This window comes from Leptodactylus fuscus, chromosome 8 (assembly GCF_031893055.1).
Source record: "Leptodactylus fuscus isolate aLepFus1 chromosome 8, aLepFus1.hap2, whole genome shotgun sequence".
Taxonomy (NCBI): Eukaryota; Metazoa; Chordata; class Amphibia; order Anura; family Leptodactylidae; genus Leptodactylus; species Leptodactylus fuscus.
In genome coordinates, this window is record NC_134272.1 from 11,000,281 (window position 1) to 11,019,703 (window position 19,423).

The following is a 19,423-nucleotide window of genomic DNA, read 5'->3' on the forward strand; positions in this document are numbered from 1 at the left end:
TATACCATGTGGAGACCACTAAGGGGGCATTATACCATGTGGAGACGACTAAGGTGGCATTATACCATGTGGAGACCACTAAGGGGGCATTATACCATGTGGAGACCACTAAGGGGGCATTATACCATGTGGAGACCACTAAGGTGGCATTATACCATGTGGAGACCACTAAGGGGGCATTATACCATGTGGAGACCACTACGGGGGCATTATACCATGTGGAGACCACTAAGGGTGCATTATACCATGTGGAGACCACTAAGGGGGCATTATACCATGTGGAGACGACTAAGGTGGCATTATAACATGTGGAGACCACTAAGGGGGCATTATACCATGTGGAGACCACTAAGGGGGCATTATACCATGTGGAGACCACTAAGGGGGCATTATACCATGTGGAGACGACTAAGGTGGCATTATACCATGTGGAGACCACTAAGGGGGCATTATACCATGTGGAGACCACTAAGGTGGCATTATACCATGTGGAGACCACTAAGGTGGCATTATAACATGTGGAGACCACTAAGGGGGCATTATACCATGTGGAGACCACTAAGGGGGCATTATACCATGTGGAGACCACTAAGGTGGCATTATACCATGTGGAGACCACTAAGGTGGCATTATAACATGTGGAGACCACTAAGGGGGCATTATACCATGTGGAGACCACTAAGGGGGCATTATACCATGTGGAGATCACTAAGGGGGCATTATACCATGTGGAGACCACTAAGGGGGCATTATACCATGTGGAGACGACTAAGGTGGCATTATACCATGTGGAGACCACTAAGGGGGCATTATACCATGTGGAGACCACTAAGGGGGCATTATACCATGTGGAGATCACTAAGGTGGCATTATACCATGTGGAGACCACTAAGGTGGCATTATAACATGTGGAGACCACTAAGGGGGCATTATACCATGTGGAGACCACTAAGGTGGCATTATACCATGTGGAGACCACTACGGGGGCATTATACCATGTGGAGACCACTAAGGGGGCATTATACCATGTGGAGATCACTAAGGGGGCATTATACCATGTGGAGACCACTAAGGGGGCATTATACCATGTGGAGACCACTAAGGTGGCATTATACCATGTGGAGACCACTAAGGTGGCATTATACCATGTGGAGACCACTACGGGGGCATTATACCATGTGGAGACCACTAAGGGGGCATTATACCATGTGGAGATCACTAAGGGGGCATTATACCATGTGGAGACCACTAAGGGGGCATTATACCATGTGGAGACCACTAAGGTGGCATTATACCATGTGGAGACCACTAAGGGGGCATTATACCATGTGGAGACCACTAAGGGGACATTATACCATGTGGAGACCACTAAGGGGGCATTATACGGGGTATGATTGGGTGGGATGAAAGGGGACATGGGTGGGGTTAGAGGCGTTGCATATCATACATACATTTCTCAAGTTGTGTCCGTCTTTTTGATCTTCGGAAGTTTGGAGGTTTGTAGAATTCACTTCATGTAACACCCCTGAATCATATATCTCGGGGGGGGGTTTGCACCATGTTTTTGGCTAGACCTAGCGCAGTTTGCGGTACACAATACGGTACACATTGGGTTAGTAAGCACGCTCAATGCTCCCTGTTTTCTGCTTTTATCCCGCCATTTGCCAGACACTATAATTTATACATGAGCCTTTCGTGTGTTCCTTATATAATTGATGTTTTGGGCTACACTTAAGAGCATCACGTCTTTAGATTGTCTTACGTCCGCACACTGATGAACTACAACTCCCAGCATGGGCAGAGTCTTTAAAGCCGCTATAAGTAGTAGTGAAAAGTGATAAAGCCAAGTGTGAAGGATGACGGCGCTTATACCTCTCCGTATGAAGTGGTACTACAACTCCCAGCAAGGGTTTAACCTTGGCGCAGGTGTTCATGTCTGAGAAATGCAAAGAGGTGGAAAAATCCGAGACTGGAGGTGACGGTGAGACGAGGAGGACGAGAGGCTGGGGAGGAGTGGGCAGAGGAGGGGTTACTTGGATGCATAGTATAGGGGGTGCAGATGGGAATCCTTGCCAGAGACATCGCTAAGAAGGAGTTTGAGAGCAGAAGAGTCTGTGATGTGTCTGTGGAGGAGGAAGCCATAGACTTGGGCACTATACACAACTGCATGTGGAACTAGCAGCACCTCAGTGGGCACCTGCCAGGGGATGACCTGGGCACAGGCTTGGCTACTTTTGCACAGCTACACCAGGTAAGTCCTAGTTTAGCACCACCTTATAGGATGGCGTCGTACACTAATGTATAGCTGGACATGTCAGTTCTACTTTGCTACAAGATGGAAATGTCTATTTCTAACCCTGAAAATCTGAAAATTCAGGTGTTAACATAGTGAGCCCCAATATCTTAGGGTGTTAGGGAGCTGAGATACAAGGACCTGTCACGGCTCCAATGTGTTGTTAGTCGGGAAAGAAAAAAAATCGGTGACCCCCAGTTCTCAAGTGTGGGGTCCGTCATACAGCTCCTATATCTCAGCTCCATAGACTGCTGTGAGTGTAGGATGCAGGAGGGGATCCAAGGGTTAACTGAGCCCGAGAGTTCAGGTTGTGAGTGGAGTTAAAGGACCAAATGTAATGTAGTGTCACAATGTGTTTTACATAGGACTGCAAGTAAACCTAGAAATGTGTTTTACATAGGACTGCAGGAAACCTACACCTGTCAGTATGGGATCCCTTCATGTAATTGGTGGGGATTCCTTTGAGCAGATCCTCCTTGATCACTGACAAGTATATGGCTGGAATCAATCTACAAGCACAAAGCACAATATCTACAACTTATTCTTCAAGCGACATCACACTATGTACTGACACTCAGCTTTCCCAGACTCCTGAATGGTAAATCAGCCACATTAGAGAGGAGGATGCATCACCTTCTAACTAGGCAGATTTACTGTTCAGGACTCTGGATGCCAAAATCTGCAGCGGCAGCAATATTGCTCGTCACCCATCTTTCCCCGACACAGATAGATCTTACAAACAGCTGCACAGAGTATTTCAGTAACTGAAGATTTCCCATGCATGATAGATTTAGTAGCGTTCCCTTCATAGACACGAAGAGGAATTACACAACTGGAGAAATCAATAGTCGTCCTAGTCATCCCACAACTCTCTCTGCCGGATTGGTCCTGGCTCAGGAAGGGTTAAGCAGATGACAAGATGAATTATTTACTGCGTGTTCGGATGTGATGTACAGGACTCGTGCGGAGGTATATAGTGACTGTATAGTGGCTGCCTGTGTATTGTGTATGGGGGCGTTCTCCTCCGAGGGAATTGTCACTTAAAGGGTGTGTAGACTTTTGCAAAAAAAATTTTTAAAAAGTCTATTTCTCTGATCCGTATACAAAAAAAAAATATGGATTCTGCAAATTAACAATATTCAGCCCCGTGTATACAGCCCCTATGCAGACCTATGTGTCTCTATGAGGCTACAAACCGGTGCTTGGTCACATCCTGCAGTCGTAACTTGGGTCGTATTCACATGGTTGTTGTAAAACTGTTAAAGGCTGAGGTATATATATCTAGGATCACATCGACGGGGTCACCGGTGTAACAGCGGTCTGGCTCTGGGGTCACCTGCCAAAATAACAGACCTGTGACGGATTCGGTGGAAACGGACGCTAGCAGACGACAGAACTAATTCCATTGAGATCAATGGGATTTTTAGTGGATTTTTGGCATCAATTATTAAAATTTTCTGATGGATGCTAAAAACGGACAGTAGTGCGAACGCCGCCTTATAGGTGAAGCATCACATACAATATACAGAGCAGAGGTAAGACTTCTGCATTCAAATGTTTGCAATAAAGAAACTTTTCGGAGGGTAAAAATAGCTCCCGTCCCTCTTCTACAGGTCACATTGTCATAAGAAAAAGAGGGGGGGATGTAAAATTTTGGTTCCCACACCTAAGGTTTATAATTGTAGACAATGTGACGAGCCCGGGATGTGTGACCTATTAACCCAAGGAGACCGCCCTTTATCTCGAGTGTCACATATGGCTATATATGTGATACTCGAGATAGCAATATTGTATCAATACACCTGATAAGTCCCGAGACGACAAGATTCGGAGTCCCCCATTGGGATGCTATATGGTTTTGGGCATCAGACTGTACTGAAGTCATTTATAAGGGGCTAACAGTTTAAGATTTTTACAGTAAGACGGGCACCGATCGGCCCAAAAGCCGCTGAATCATCCTGTGATCAGACAGCCGAAAGTGATGGACAAGAGGGCAGGCCCACCAAATATGGAGGATGTCGCCATGAGTCTTGGCCAAGGTCATTGTGGTCTCCAGATCTCTCTCCGAAGCTGTCAGTGGGGTGTTACTCCCTATATATGAAGCATGGTGAGCCTATCATAGCCTCTCGAAGTTAGGGGTCTGGATTGGAGTCATGGGGGGGGGTTAATACTCGCAAAAATTGGACGATCTGATCTGATGTGCCAGGGGTCTGACATCTGGAACCCGCACAGATCAGCTCCAGCAGCCTTAGGCGCCAGATGTCAGAGCAGATGGGAGCATGTGGAGGCTGCACTCCCCTGCCACCACCGCTATACAGCGGATGGGGTTGCTGCACTGCTCCTATTACTTGAATAGGAAAGCCTCCATGTGCTCCCTGGCCACTGCTATAGCTTCCAGCACCGAGACCCCTGTGTGGTCTCTGGGGGTTTCATAAAAAGTCAATTTGGAACCTAACAACGCCTTTAAGCAGAGGCGTAACCTAAAGCTCCTGGGCCCAAATACAAAATCTGTAATGACGCCCCCACTTATCATTTGCTGCCTATAATACTGGTGTCTTTTTATATTGTAGTGAGGCCTTTGGGCCCCCTTAAGATCCAGGGCCTGGTTGCGATGCCCCCTATAGCTCTGCCCCTGATTGCAAGATCAGACTACACATGGTTTGTTTGTAGTCTGACATAAGCCTGCAAAGGAGCTGTATACGCAAAACGGGACGAACCATTTCATTAATATTTTGCAAAACGCAATTTTCTATATTAAAAGCATGAGGACTATTAATAAACAGTTGCAAAAGTTTACACGCCCTTAGACATTCCTCTAGACACATGCCTGTCCCCCTCTGTATAAGTTGTGTGCATTGTGGTTGAGTACGACATCCATATATGAATCATTTCCACCCAGTTACAGCCCGTGGCGTCTTTTTCTATTATTATCAGCCCTGACATTGTATATTTTTGCGCTGCGTCCATGGGGGATGGGTTGTGCAGCACTCCCCTAGTCTACAGACTTGTCTATTGTCTCCGCTTGCAGAATTCACTATTGTAGATGCTTTTTTTCCTGTTCTCATTTGTTTTTGCATTGTTACAAGTGACAGCCGAAGGTCAATTACCTGGAGATACTTAGGAGATAAGCGGCGACAGGAGAGACTCCAAGGTTCTCGACCCCAGAAGGAGTCACAACATGTAGAGCCCTGACAGGTGGATGATAATGAGTCCGGCTCGTGTGGGTATTACAGCCGCGCAGTATAATAGTGACCGTCATTACCATAAAGAGTCGCCATTCTTACGGTCTCTGTATGTAGGATATGTCTATAATACAGCAACATATTGAGAAAGCTCCAGATTCCAAAACCCTCCGCATGGCCATGTATACGTATATATACAGCAATGACCCCTACAGCACCAGCGGTTGTAAGAACCTTAAAGGGATTGCCCGGGATGTGGACACTTGGTATACCAGTGTATCAGTCATGGTAACTGCGCACCAAAAAGGGCAGGAACTATAGCAGCTGATGTTGCCCAATACGGGGGCGTAGCTATAGGGGTACAATGGAAGCAGTTGCTATTGAGCTTTGGACCCCATGGGGGCGCCAAAGGTCTCTCTGCCACATAAAATATACCACTATTCTAAATTACATAAGGTAAGTAGTGGCCCCATTACAGATTTTGCATTGGGGCCCAGGAGGTTAACGTTACGCATCCTGCCCAATATACATACAGACAGGAGACCCCATAGCCAAAATAATATTTGGAATTTCCTGGTACCAGACCCCATACCCATAAAATTCCTACTTCATCCTTGGATGATATGACTAGACACATGATGAGCCCACCACTCACCTTCTTAAAGGGGATGTCTCATCACAGGCAACCCTTTATGCCATGGCAATGGCTCATTTCCACCTACCCAAATGTACTGTTACTGGCGACCATTTACATGACCGTGGACCACGTAGTAAGGAAAGGCCGCAGATCTTTGGGCTTGTTGTCGCCTCTCGTGTTTGGAAATAGATGTGGACACGGGATGAGATAGGGGATGAGGACAACCAGAGATGGGACCTCCTCTCACCGGTCCTACAGATGCATTATGGGTGGTAGTCAAGTCAATGAAGCCAGGAAAACCATGAGAACCCCTTTTCTATGACTTATACCTGTGGGTTTGACATGTGAAATCAGTGGCGATCACTTGTGGCCAGCTATGATGTTTTCCTGCAGTGGCCACTACTGGTGACATATAGTATTACATTGAGCCCATTGACGTGAATGTAAGGACAGGATGGATCTCTCAGACACAATTCTCACACTACTATATTACAGACGCACAAGTGTCGTGTCAGAAAGCGACATACTCCCCTGATAGTTCCTGGTGCTGGTGGGTTCCACCTCTGGGGCCTCTTATTGACCCCTCCATCAGCCATTTGACAGGGTTGTCTGCCTCTAGCCTTCTCCAGGCAATGGAAGAATTAATGCCCCTTCTTTCCCCAGTTTATTGAGATTATATGTTACAATTCTGCCCCATTTAGTCAAGGAAGAGTTACCTAAGGCCCAGACCTGCCTTGCCTCATGGATGGTGCACTGTTGGTCTTTGGGTATGGCCTAGATGCCCATTGAGTCGTTCCAGCCGTCACTATGTCGGTCACTGCCCATGTTACGTTCTGTATGTCACTATTCTAGAATCCTCTCACCTGGATTAATGGGAGGATTTCACACATCGATTATTACAATAATTGAGATTACTTGTCCTTTCTTATTCACGAGAGGCCCGCTGCAGGCGGGGGAGACAAGGTGTCATACATTATCAGATCTTCAGGGCTCTTCTGAGAATTATCTCCATGTGAATACATCATCAGATCCCCATCTCATTAATGAAGAGGATTAATGGGTTAATAACTTGGCTGCAGACTAAGCTTTGGTTTGCCAATTATTTTCTTAGTTATGTTTTTCTAGTACGTCTAGGGGGAGATGCTCTGCAGATGTTCAAGCGATGCTCTGCAGCTCCAACCTTTTAGGCTTCGTTCCAACATAGTCACATGGCCACCAATGATGGCACAATTATATAGGTGCACAGAAAGCCTGAAACAGTTCTCTAGGCGGCCCCTGATGTGTTCCTCCTATACGCAGGGGCAATGTTATTACCAGGTAACCAGAGTAATTGTATGGGGCGCCAGAGATCAGGGAGCAACACTGACCATATACTGTGCATAGGGAACTAAGGGGGCAGTATACTGTGCATAGGGAACTAAGGGGGCAGTATACTGTGCGTAGGGAACTAAGGGGGCAATATACTGTGCGTAGGGAACTAAGGGGGCAATATACTGTGTGTAGGGAACTAAGGGGGCAGTATACTGTGTGTAGGGAACTAAGGGGGCAGTATACTGTGTGTAGGAAACTAAAGGGGCAGTATACTGTGTGTAGGGAACTAAGGGGGCAGTATACTGTGTGTAGGGAAATAAGGGGGCAGTATACTGTGTGTAGGGAACTAAGGGGGCAGTATACTGTGCATAGGGAACTAAGGGGGCAGTATACTGTGCATAGGGAACTAAGGGGGCAGTATGCTGTGTGTGGGGAACTAAGGGGGCAGTATGCTGTGTGTGGGGAACTAAGGGGACAGTATACTGTGTGTAGGGAACTAAGGGGGCAGTATACTGTGTGTAGGGAACTAAGGGGGCAGTATACTGTGTGTAGGGAACTAAGGGGGCAGTATACTGTGCATAGGGAACTAAGGGGGCAGTATGCTGTGTGTGGGGAGCTAAGGGGGCAGTATGCTGTGTGTGGGGAGCTAAGGGGGCAGTATGCTGTGTGTGGGGAACTAAGGGGGCAGTATACTGTGCATAGGGAACTAAGGGGGCAGTATACTGTGTGTAGGAAACTAAGGGGGCAGTATACTGTGTGTAGGGAACTAAGGGGGCAGTATACTGTGTGTAGGGAAATAAGGGGGCAGTATACTGTGTGTAGGGAACTAAGGGGGCAGTATACTGTGTGTAGGGAACTAAGGGGGCAGTATACTGTGTGTAGGGAACTAAGGGGGCAGTATACTGTGCATAGGGAACTAAGGGGGCAGTATGCTGTGTGTGGGGAGCTAAGGGGGCAGTATGCTGTGTGTGGGGAGCTAACGGGGCAGTATGCTGTGTGTGGGGAACTAAGGGGGCAGTATACTGTGCATAGGGAACTAAGGGGGCAGTATACTGTGTGTAGGAAACTAAGGGGGCAGTATACTGTGTGTAGGGAACTAAGGGGGCAGTATACTGTGTGTAGGGAAATAAGGGGGCAGTATACTGTGTGTAGGGAACTAAGGGGGCAGTATACTGTGCATAGGGAACTAAGGGGGCAGTATGCTGTGTGTGGGGAACTAAGGGGGCAGTATACTGTGTGTAGGGAAATAAGGGGGCAGTATACTGTGTGTAGGGAACTAAGGGGGCAGTATACTGTTTGTAGGGAACTAAGGGGGCAGTATACTGTGCATAGGGAACTAAGGGGGCAGTATACTGTGCATAGGGAACTAAGGGGGCAGTATGCTGTGTGTGGGGAACTAAGGGGGCAGTATACTGTGCATAGGGAACTAAGGGGGCAGTATGCTGTGTGTGGGGAGCTAAGGGGGCAGTATGCTGTGTGTGGGGAGCTAAGGGGGCAGTATGCTGTGTGTGGGGAACTAAGGGGGCAGTATACTGTGCATAGGGAACTAAGGGGGCAGTATACTGTGTGTAGGAAACTAAGGGGGCAGTATACTGTGTGTAGGGAACTAAGGGGGCAGTATACTGTGTGTAGGGAAATAAGGGGGCAGTATACTGTGTGTAGGGAACTAAGGGGGCAGTATACTGTGCATAGGGAACTAAGGGGGCAGTATGCTGTGTGTGGGGAACTAAGGGGGCAGTATACTGTGTGTAGGGAAATAAGGGGGCAGTATACTGTGTGTAGGGAACTAAGGGGGCAGTATACTGTTTGTAGGGAACTAAGGGGGCAGTATACTGTGCATAGGGAACTAAGGGGGCAGTATACTGTGCATAGGGAACTAAGGGGGCAGTATGCTGTGTGTGGGGAACTAAGGGGGCAGTATACTGTGCGTAAGGAACTAAGGGGGCAGTATACTGTGTGTAGGGAACTAAGGGGGCTGTATACTGTGTGTGGGAGCATTAAGGAGGAATTATGCTCCGTGCAGGGGGACTTAGGGGGTAGTAAGCTTTATTGAGACACTAAGGGATTGTTACACTGTATATGGGGAAGCTGAGGGACCGTACGCTGGGTGTGGGGACACTAAAAGGGCAGTATTAGGGGGTATAATTTCGTCAGGGTCCCCCAAAAATCCAGATCTGCCTATTGGTCATGACATTCATCAGGGGTCATGGAAACAGAACCAAAAAGCTATGGACCATGTTGTAAGTGGGCAAATGGGAAAAAAACGTTCCCGGGTAAAGGCCCACATGTAGGCAGTGGGGTCGGCTGATGAGGCTAGATGTCAGAGCTGGCCCCATAAATGCAGGTAATTGAAAAAATAGGGGAGCCAAGGGATGGTTAAGCTTAAAGAAAGTGGTGGAGGGTGCACGTAATTTGTGAGGAAACGGCCTCCCCATGAACTAGGTGCACCCTCTGCCAGGGCTGTGCACCCTTTACTGAAATCTACGCCAACTTACAGCTAGTGCAGCTCTCAGGAATCATTCACACCAGTAAACTGGCACAAACAATAATAAACCTGGCAGGGCCAGCATGTACAAGGCGACACAGCAGCCAGAATGTAGCTGCTCTTTTAGGGGGCGTTCACACATTCAGGTTTCTGGATGCAGATTTTGAAACCAGAGCCAAGTGGATTTTCTCACTCAGTTTCCTCTTCTGCCCGATGCTTACTCAGTGTCAATTTCTCATGTCATTTATATTTGGAGCAATGCTCTGCAGGACTGGCTTGTACTGATAGTGGAATGACTACTGTCTTTTGACCCCACAGCTGGATGAGACCCTCGCCTCTGCTCACCTTCCTCAGCCTCTGCGCCCTCTGTCACTCACAGGTAAGAGATAAGGTTATTTAACTCATTAACAGAGACCCCGTCAGACACAATCATGATTTCCCCGGGGTCCCCCATAATATTCCAAACCATTGGACCCCGGGGGCATTATCATCATTCATTTCATCTCACTTCACATAGCAATGACTGAACAGATTAAACCTCAGTGCTTTCACTCCTGCCGGATGTATATGCAGACTCTGTACCAGTTAAATAATACAATTTTTCCTGCCCGCAGCTGCCACTAGAGGGAGCTCTGATTGAACTCAATGATAATCACATTTCAGCTCCACCTAGTGGTGACAGAATTATATGTACTTTATTATATTTCCGCTCTACCTATATGTATTTTATATTGCAGCGCCACCTAGTGGTGACGTAAATATATGGGGGTTTTTTATACTTCAACTCCATCTAGTGCATTTATTTTTTTCAGGTTTCAGCTTCACCTAGTGGGGACAGAACTTTATGTATTTTTTTATATTGCAGTTCCAACTAGCATATTTTTATATTGCAGCTGCAGCTAGCATTTTTTCCCTATATTTTAGCACCACCTAGTGGTGACAGAAATATATGGGTTTTTTTTATATTATGGCTTCGCCTATTGTATCTTTTACACTGCAGCCCACCTAGTGGTGACATAAATCTATGTATTTTTTTTAATTTTTGCTCCACCTAGTGGTGACAGAAAAATGTCTATATCTCTATCTATCTATTATCTATCTATCTATCTATCTATCTATCTATCTATCTATCTCCTATCTATCTATCTATCTATCTATCTATCTATCTATCTCTCTCCTATCTATCTATCTATCTATCTATCTATCTATCTATTATATAGCCTCAGTCTCCCATACAAGTAAATGGAGAGACTCACACATGCCCCTTTCTAAGGGGGCCCCTTTCTTAATACATGCACCCCCCGGAGGTATTTCTGGCATATCCTAGGACTATAGTCATAAATCCTGAGCTGGGAATATCCCTTTAAGTGATTTTGGCTGAATATCTGTATTTCTGTAAGACTGGTCAACCCATTAGATGGAATAATAAGTTGTCTAACACTTCTGCTATAAATAACCGTATTATTGATACGATGTGCGCCTCTTACTTTCTGACATGTCGTTTCTTCCTCCGCTTGGCAAAGATCACTAGCAAAGCTATTGAGAGACATCTGGACACGCAGTATGTGCGTAGGCAGCGAGCTTGGCATGTTATATTGATCAAGGACATAGATATAAATTAGACATAGATATAAAATGTCTACGGGGTCGCGTTTCTTCCATCTCCTATTCTGGACTTAAATACATTTCGGCTTCTTCTCCCTGGGGAGCCGCCATTATGGTCGGACAATGATCCTGCAAATAGATGAAAGGAGGAAAAAAAGTGCCTGATGTGTAATATAATGAAGGCCCAAACACCGCCATCTCTTACACTGTATGACTCCTTCACCCCGGCAACAGGCACGGCGTATAATGAGGTACAAAGCAGACTGGCATATGAAGGGTTAGCCTGAGCCAACATGGAGTCCACCCACTGATAATGACTGCGAGTCATAGGGTGCAGCCATCATATGTAGTGCGGGGGGGGGGGATCTGCCTCATTGATGTAAATGGGGATCAGCAGTGGAGGGCCCCGTACTCTGGATCCGCTCATTATTGTCAGCCCGTTGATCTTTAGGACAGGGCAACATGGTGGCGTGTGTCATGTGACTAAGACACTTGTGCGACTTGTCCGTGACTTACTTCTATGCAAAAAGTTGCATAGAAGTCGTGCAACAAACAACTTGAATGTATTGCATCATTTAGCGACCCCCAACCAAAAACGGAAACGAATCACCCGAACCCGAGACGAAACAAATCTTCCAAGGTTCGCCCCTCTCTGATTTTAAGACAATTTAAAGTCGCACAATAAAATTCTTCATGTTGCCTAATGACACAGTTTTCTCAGGATTATCTGTACAATCGCACAGTTTTTGGGCAGTCCTACCCCAGTCTCTTCTAGATAGCCCTGGACTGTATAAGGAAAGGGCTTTGGACTCATTGGCTGATTTCAGATGGTATTTTGAAAATATTGGTGACGTTCTGGCAATAGTCCATAAAAAGGGGGCACGTAGGCGGGTTACTCACCTTCTACCAGGACGTGGTGAGAGGAACAGGACCTGCTATGGCGGACTCTTTGGAGCTCTTGGTGCGGGAGAGGGTAGCTAGCCAGGGCCCTGGCTGGTTGCTCAGCCTCCTTCAACAGACGTGCGATTCGGGGGTCGGCGGGTCGGTGTCCAGGGCTGATGGCCGGCCACAGCGGGTATCTCGCCCGCCATCACGGCTGAGTCCCAGCCCGCCTGCAGGTGGAGGCTCGAGGACATCCAGGCAGCGGAGGGAGAACAGACCTCGCGGCGGGCAGTCGGCGTCCACCAGCGGCGGAACAGGTGAGCGCTCCGGCCGGGTTGCGCAGCGTGCCCGGGGGGGTGGGGCGGGAGGGGGGGGTCCCCAGCACCGGCTCAGCTTACCTCTGCTGTCCCCAAAATGGCCGCCGCCACGCGGCCTGCATCTTCGGCGGTTGCGGCTGCTCCCGTGGGCGGGGCTTCCCCTCTGCTGTTCGATGACGCGCCGCCGGGCGGAGCTTCCCTGGCGGGCGTCATCGCGGCGGCCGGATGTGACGGGCCGGAAGGGGCGGGGCTTCGCGACGTGCCCGCCGGAGCTGCCGAGGACGCGGCTCCGGCTGTTTTCCTCCTCCCCCTGCGGCTGCTGGCTCCCTGAGCTATGGAGCGGTGAATATTTCGGCTGAAGCCCTTTCAGCCGTGCAGGTCCATGTAAGTGACATGGGCAGAGCGGGGCAAGGGGGCGTGGCTTCCGGGTCTGGTGGGGGGGCGGGCCCCGGTGCGGTTGCGGCGGTTACTGTGGAAGGGGTGGGATGTCAGGTGGCGTCCGGGGGTCCCACAGGTCACAGGGGTCGGAGGGTCACCCGAGGGTTGCGTTCCGCCCCTCACCTTTCAGCGGAACATTTGCGGGGGGGGGGACTGGGGGCGGGGTTTTCGGGGCTCGCGGCATCCCTCTTACGTTTCCTCTTTTTCTGAGTCTTCTTCATCAGAAGACGACAGGTACCGCCGCGGAAGTGGGCGGCACTTGGATTCTTCAAGGAGACACAGCAGCCGGAGAAGTTCTCGCAGTCGCAGGAGTCGGACAAGGCATCGCACCCCGCGCAGTCGTTCGTCCTCCAGGTCCAGGCGGAGCTACAGTCATTCAGACCGAAGGCTGCGGGACGGGTCGCATCGGACCTCTTCGCATCGGGAGAGTCGTCGTCGATCTCCAGTGGAAGGCCGTCCGGAGAGGGCTACATCATCTTCGGCTGGACTTCAACGCCAGGATGCACAGCCTCTACCGACCGCTCCTGTCCCGGCTGCTCCTCTTCCGGCCCATCCGGGGCCGCAACCCGGTGAGTACGCCTGCCGTTCGGCTTGGGCACCTCACGCCGCACCTACACAGACACTTACACCTGGACAGGATCTTTCTTCTTTTTCTTAGACAGTTGTTAGAGGTTTCGGGTAGTTCTCAGGGTAGGGCGGACGCGGTGTCCGCTGCCGCACCCGGGGGGGGTTCCCCCACTCCGGCCGTGGATTTGGTTTTGAGTTGTATGCTCCGGGACACTATGTTCTGCGGAGTTGCTCCGCTAGGGACGCACGTCCCGGCGGATGTTAGGGACAAGATAGTCAAGGGTGAGTTCGTAGATATCTGGTCCTTATTGTCGGCAGACCACATTGCCGTCGATAAGGAGCGGACATTTGAGAAAGGGTCAGAGCGTAAACAGAGAGTGGCGAAGACGTTTGGGAGCTGGCTGCAGGCCTTCGCTACTCTTGCTTATATCGTATGCCAGGCTTCCCCGATGAAAGGCCCCGAGCTTTTTGTTTATATGGATACGGTTTACAGTGCGTATAAGCTGCACGGGGGTTCAGCCTGGTAGCGGTACGACGAGGAGTATCGTCGCCGCCTGGCTTTGACCCCTGCCGTCGGTTGGGCCTCTAAGGCTACCGACGTTTGGATCCAACTGATCCTTTCCCAACGTCCTCAGCGGCCCTTTCAGCCCAGTGCCGCCGTTCCGGGGCAGCAGCCCGCAGCGACGGCACAGCGCCAGAGTGGAACCTGCTGGCTCTATAATGAGGGCCATTGCCGATTCCACTCTTCCTGCCGCTTCAAACACGAGTGCTCGATCTGTGGGGGGTCGCACTCAGCTTTGCGCTGTTTCCGCCGTAACCGGCAGGGCGGGAAGCTGGGTGCTGCCGGCACCGCAGAGAACACCGGTGAACGTACGGCTGTTGGAGCAGTGGCTCGCCCTCTACCCCAGGAGGCGGGAGGCAAGCCTGCTTCTTGAGGGTTTCTCCTGCGGTTTTTACATTCCCCACGCCCCTTCTTCCGTTATGTTTCTTTCTCCTAATTTAAAATCTGTTAGAGAAAATGAGGAGATGGCGTGGGAAAAGGTTATGAAGGAGGTGATGTTGGGCCGGATGGCCGGCCCCTTTTCCGATCCCCCGCTGTCGAATTTGAGGGTCTCCCCTCTGGGTTTGGTACCTAAAAAGGAGGCGGGCAAATTTCGGCTCATACATCATCTCTCATACCCTCCCGGGTCATCGGTTAATGACGGCATCTCAAAGGAGGATGCGGCTGTGTCGTACACCTCTTTTGACAGTGCTGTTTTTCTGGTTGGCAGGGCTGGTCCGGGTGCGTTGTTGGCTAAGTCCGACATTGAGTCGGCTTTCAGACTGCTTCCGGTACACCCAGACTGTTTCCACTTGTTAGGTTGTAGGGTTAGGGATAGTTTTTTCGTCGACATGTGCCTGCCCATGGGATGCTCTATTTCCTGTTATTATTTTGAGTTGTTTAGCTCCTTTTCGGAGTGGTCTTTGAGGTATGAATCGGGCATCCCGTCGGTGTTGCATTATCTCGACGATTTCTTGTTTGTTGGTCCGGGAGGGTCGCCTGTTTGCTCGTACTTGTTAGCTACATTTCAGTCCTTGATGGCCCGGCCTGGCGTTCCCCTTTCAGCCGAGAAAACGGAGGGCCCGTCTACGCGGCTGTCCTTTCTCGGCATTGAGATAGACTCGGTTGAGATGGTTTTCAGGCTTCCGCCTGACAAGCTTGACCGTCTTCGGGGTACGGTTGAGGATTTCCTTCTCGCCAAAAGGTCACGTTGCATCAGATGCAGTGTCTCCTCGGCCTGCTGACATTCGCGTGTCGGGTGCTGCCCATGGGGCGCGCCTTTTGTCGCCGGTTGTCGCTGGCTACAAGGGGCGTGCTCCACCCCGACCATTTTATCCGCATTACGCGTGCGCTGAAGGAAGATCTGCGTGTTTGGAGCGCTTTTCTTTCTAAGTTTAATGGTCGTGCGATCTGTCAGCAGGGGGAGGTTACCAACGCTGAACTGTCCTTATTTACGGATGCTGCTGGTGGCGATGGCTTTGCGGCTGTTTTCGGGGATGAGTGGTGCAGGGGGTCTTGGCCACTACTGTGGTTCGAGACGGGCCTGGTTAGGAACATGGCCTTGTTGGAATTTTTCCCGATTGTAGCCGCAATAGAGCTTTGGGGTGATAGGATGTCCAACCGTAGGATAGTGTTCTGGTGTGATAACCTTTCTGTGGTGCAGGTCATAAACAGCCAGTCTTCTTCCTCGCCTCCGGTACTGGCGCTGCTTCGGCATTTAGTCTTGGTTTGTTTGCAGCGTAACATTTGGTTCAAAGCTCGCCATGTGCCTGGTGTGCGGAATAAGATTGCTGACGCTCTGTCTCGCTCACGTTTTCAGGTCTTCCGTGCCCTGCATCCGTCGGCGAGACTGGAGGGATGGAGTTGCCCCGTTTCCTTGTGGAGCCTGGTAGGGAACAGCTGCTAGAGCTCATTCGGGGGTCTGTTTCTGCTACTACTTGGAAGAGTCATTACAGTGCTTGGGTCCTTTGGTTGTCCGTGTCTGGCGGTTCAGTACCCGCGGACGCTCCGAAGCTTCTAGATGTCTCTTTGGAGTTTCTAGCCAGATTGAGGAGTCAGGGGTCGTCTTATTGTGCGGTTGTTAAAAAGTTAGCTGGGGTTGCTTTTATGCTTAAGCTTTTTGGTCGTTTTGATATTACAAAACATTTTGCTATTAAACAAATTTTGAAGGGGTGGAAGAAGGAGAAGCGGGGAGGGGATCGGCGTCGACCGGTTTCCTTTAGTTTGTTGACGCGTTTGTTTGGGGTTTTGGAGGTAGTATGTCAGGATAGCTTTGAATTGGTTTTGCTGAGGGCCGCTTTCGCCTTAGCCTTTTTTGCGGCCCTCCGTATTGGGGAATTAGTTAGTCCAAGTAAATTTAAGCCCGGGGATTTGGGTGTGGGCGCTGTGGTGGCGTCTGATAACGAGATTAAAATCTGTCTTCGTCACTCGAAAACGGATGTTTTCGGGCGGGGTACATGGATTACTATTGGCCGCACGGGGTCTGAGTTTTGCCCCGTGTTTTTGATACGGGAGTATATTGCTAGGCGTCCCGCAGGGGACGTCGTTTTGTTGCATGAGGCTGGTGCGCCCCTCACTCGCTTTCAATTCTTATCTGTTTTTCGTGCTTGTTTAGTTGCTGTGGGACTGGAGCCTCGGGACTTTGGCACCCATTCTTTTCGCATCGGAGCCGCTACAACGGCTGACGCTTGCGGCTTGGGAGATGAGGCGGTGAAACGCCTGGGGCGCTGGAGTTCCGACTGCTTTCGGTCTTACATTCGGCCCGACCTGATGACTCCCTGAGCCTCGGCGTCCGCTGAGTGCGATGGGGTGCTGATTTGGGCCTTTACATTGTTGTCTGGTGCATGCCATGTTTTCTGTTTTTCTCTTTGTGTTTTGTTTTTTCTGTAGTTAACGTTCAAGTGGTGGTGTGGCTCATTGGCCACTCTTTCCTTTATTGGGCGGAGAGGAGAGCGGCGGTTCGGCCTGGGGGTCTGCACTTCGGCCTAGACGGAGTGGAGGTTCGTTGGAGAGGTTGCCGAGGGTTACAATGGAGGCAGGTCCTACCGGATATAGTGGCCGCAAGCCGCTTGACAGCGGGTCCTGCGGTCGTTATCGTCCACGCTGGAGGTGATGATTTGGGCCATGTGAAGCTAGCGGAACTTATAACTATGATAAAACAGGACCTCCGCCGAGTTTATGATTTCTTCGGGAAGGTTGTGCTGGTATGGTCAGAGATCGTGCCTCGCCTTTGTTGGAGGGGCGCGCGAGACGTTGCCGCAATTGATAGGGCTCGGCGTGTCTTGAATATCCGGGTTTCTAAATTTGTTAGGTCTTTGGGGGGGATTGCGGTGCGGCATGTGGACTTGGAGGGTAATAACGAAAGGTTGTTGATGAGAGACGGGGTGCACCTCAATCCCATAGGTTCTGACATATTTCTTTCTGGGTTGCAAGATGGCCTGGAGAGGGCATTGATTCTTTTGTGTGGGGGGGCCAACAGGCAGGTGTAGGGAGGTAGCAGTACACTGCCTGTTGTGTGGCGGGGGTGTCCATGCCCATTTGTTGAAGTTAACCTACATGCTCGCTGGGTCGCAGCGGAGCATTCAGGGCAAGATAAGAAGAAAGGAAAGGAAGAGCCGGAAGCGGGGCATGGACGATTCACAAGTTTGTTTACTTAACCTTTGCTATCATTTTTCTAAATAAAGCTGTGGCCTACCCCACTAATACCACACGTAAGGTTTCTGCTGGTCTTTATTGATAGCACACACATCTAAGTATAGTCACCAAGGGGTTTTATAGCATTTAGATGGGTCCAATGAGTCTAGATAGCCCTGGACTGTATAAGGAAAGGGCTTTGGACTCATTGGCTGATTTCAGATGGTATTTTGAAAATATTGGTGACGTTCTGGCAATAGTCCATAAAAAGGGGGCACGTAGGCGGGTTACTCACCTTCTACCAGGACGTGGTGAGAGGAACACCCGCCCACCCTGCCCTTCTGGTTTTGGTATCTATGGACTGGTTTTTTCTCTTTGTTGTTTTCGTCTCTTTTCTTTCAGATTTCGTTGTCACAGCTGGCGGGGGTGTCCATGCCCATTTGTTGAAGTTAACCTACATGCTCGCTGGGTCGCAGCGGAGCATTCAGGGCAAGATAAGAAGAAAGGAAAGGAAGAGCCGGAAGCGGGGCATGGACGATTCACAAGTTTGTTTACTTAACCTTTGCTATCATTTTTCTAAATAAAGCTGTGGCCTACCCCACTAATACCACACGTAAGGTTTCTGCTGGTCTTTATTGATAGCACACACATCTAAGTATAGTCACCAAGGGGTTTTATAGCATTTAGATGGGTCCAATGAGTCCAATCCAGTTGTAGCGGGGTACTCCCATACCAAGTGATGGTTCCCCTGCACAATGGCGCCATCATCTACTCTACAGGGAACTACAACCCGCCTCATTCAGTTATGGGGTCCCCACAACCTTAATCTGGTCCTGCTCTTAAATGCACTACCCCCTTGCCTATAGGACCCTGTGTTGGCAGTACAGTCTACTCATATGGGGAGTAGAAGGCCCATCTAAATACATGAGATAAACCACAATGGCTGACAGATCCCAAGGTTGCGAGTGGCACAGATTCTAGTACAAAGCCGGACATTTGTATAGAAATCTGTTGTGCTCTTGTTTTTCATTGCGTCATAAAACTTCACAAAGCTTATTATTTCTATGCAGCCCTGATATATATATATAGAGAAGACGTATGGTACTCGCTGTACAGAGAGCGCGGCACTCAATGTTCTCAGAAGGAACGTGAAGGGCTTTGTAGATACGTGATGTTATCCTCTGGCTTTGTGACTGACATTGCTGAGGACATGTCGGGTCACTATTATGTGCCCTTTTTTCTTCTATTTTTGAAGGGACCACGGCGAATGTTGTTGCCTCATCATTGTTTTCATTGCCCCATGCACCAGCTCGCCATGTTTAGCAGTGGTCGTGCTGTACAGAGCCCAAATGAGATTAACATGTAGAGGCCAAGTAATACCGCTATACCAGTGTTCTTAACCAGGGTTCGATCAAACCCTAGGCCATATGCACGGTTCATTTTGTGTACCAGTAAAAAAACATATACCTATGTATTGAATTTGGAAAAAAATTACATTTGATTTATTACTAAAGAAGGGTTCAGTGAATGTG

General features: G+C 49.4%; 1 protein-coding gene across 1 annotated transcript in view; it reads left to right on the forward strand.

Moving 5' to 3' along the window:
• Nucleotides 1-2,065: 2,065 nt before the first annotated feature.
• LOC142216337 (glucagon receptor-like) overlaps nucleotides 2,066-19,423 on the forward strand; it is a 32,083-nt gene continuing 14,725 nt past the window's right edge. Inside the window, exons 1-2 of the mRNA XM_075284097.1 lie at nucleotides 2,066-2,251; nucleotides 10,227-10,287. Coding sequence (XP_075140198.1) covers nucleotides 2,208-2,251; nucleotides 10,227-10,287 — 105 coding nt within the window. The 5' untranslated portion in view covers nucleotides 2,066-2,207. The remainder of the gene's footprint in view (nucleotides 2,252-10,226; nucleotides 10,288-19,423) is intronic.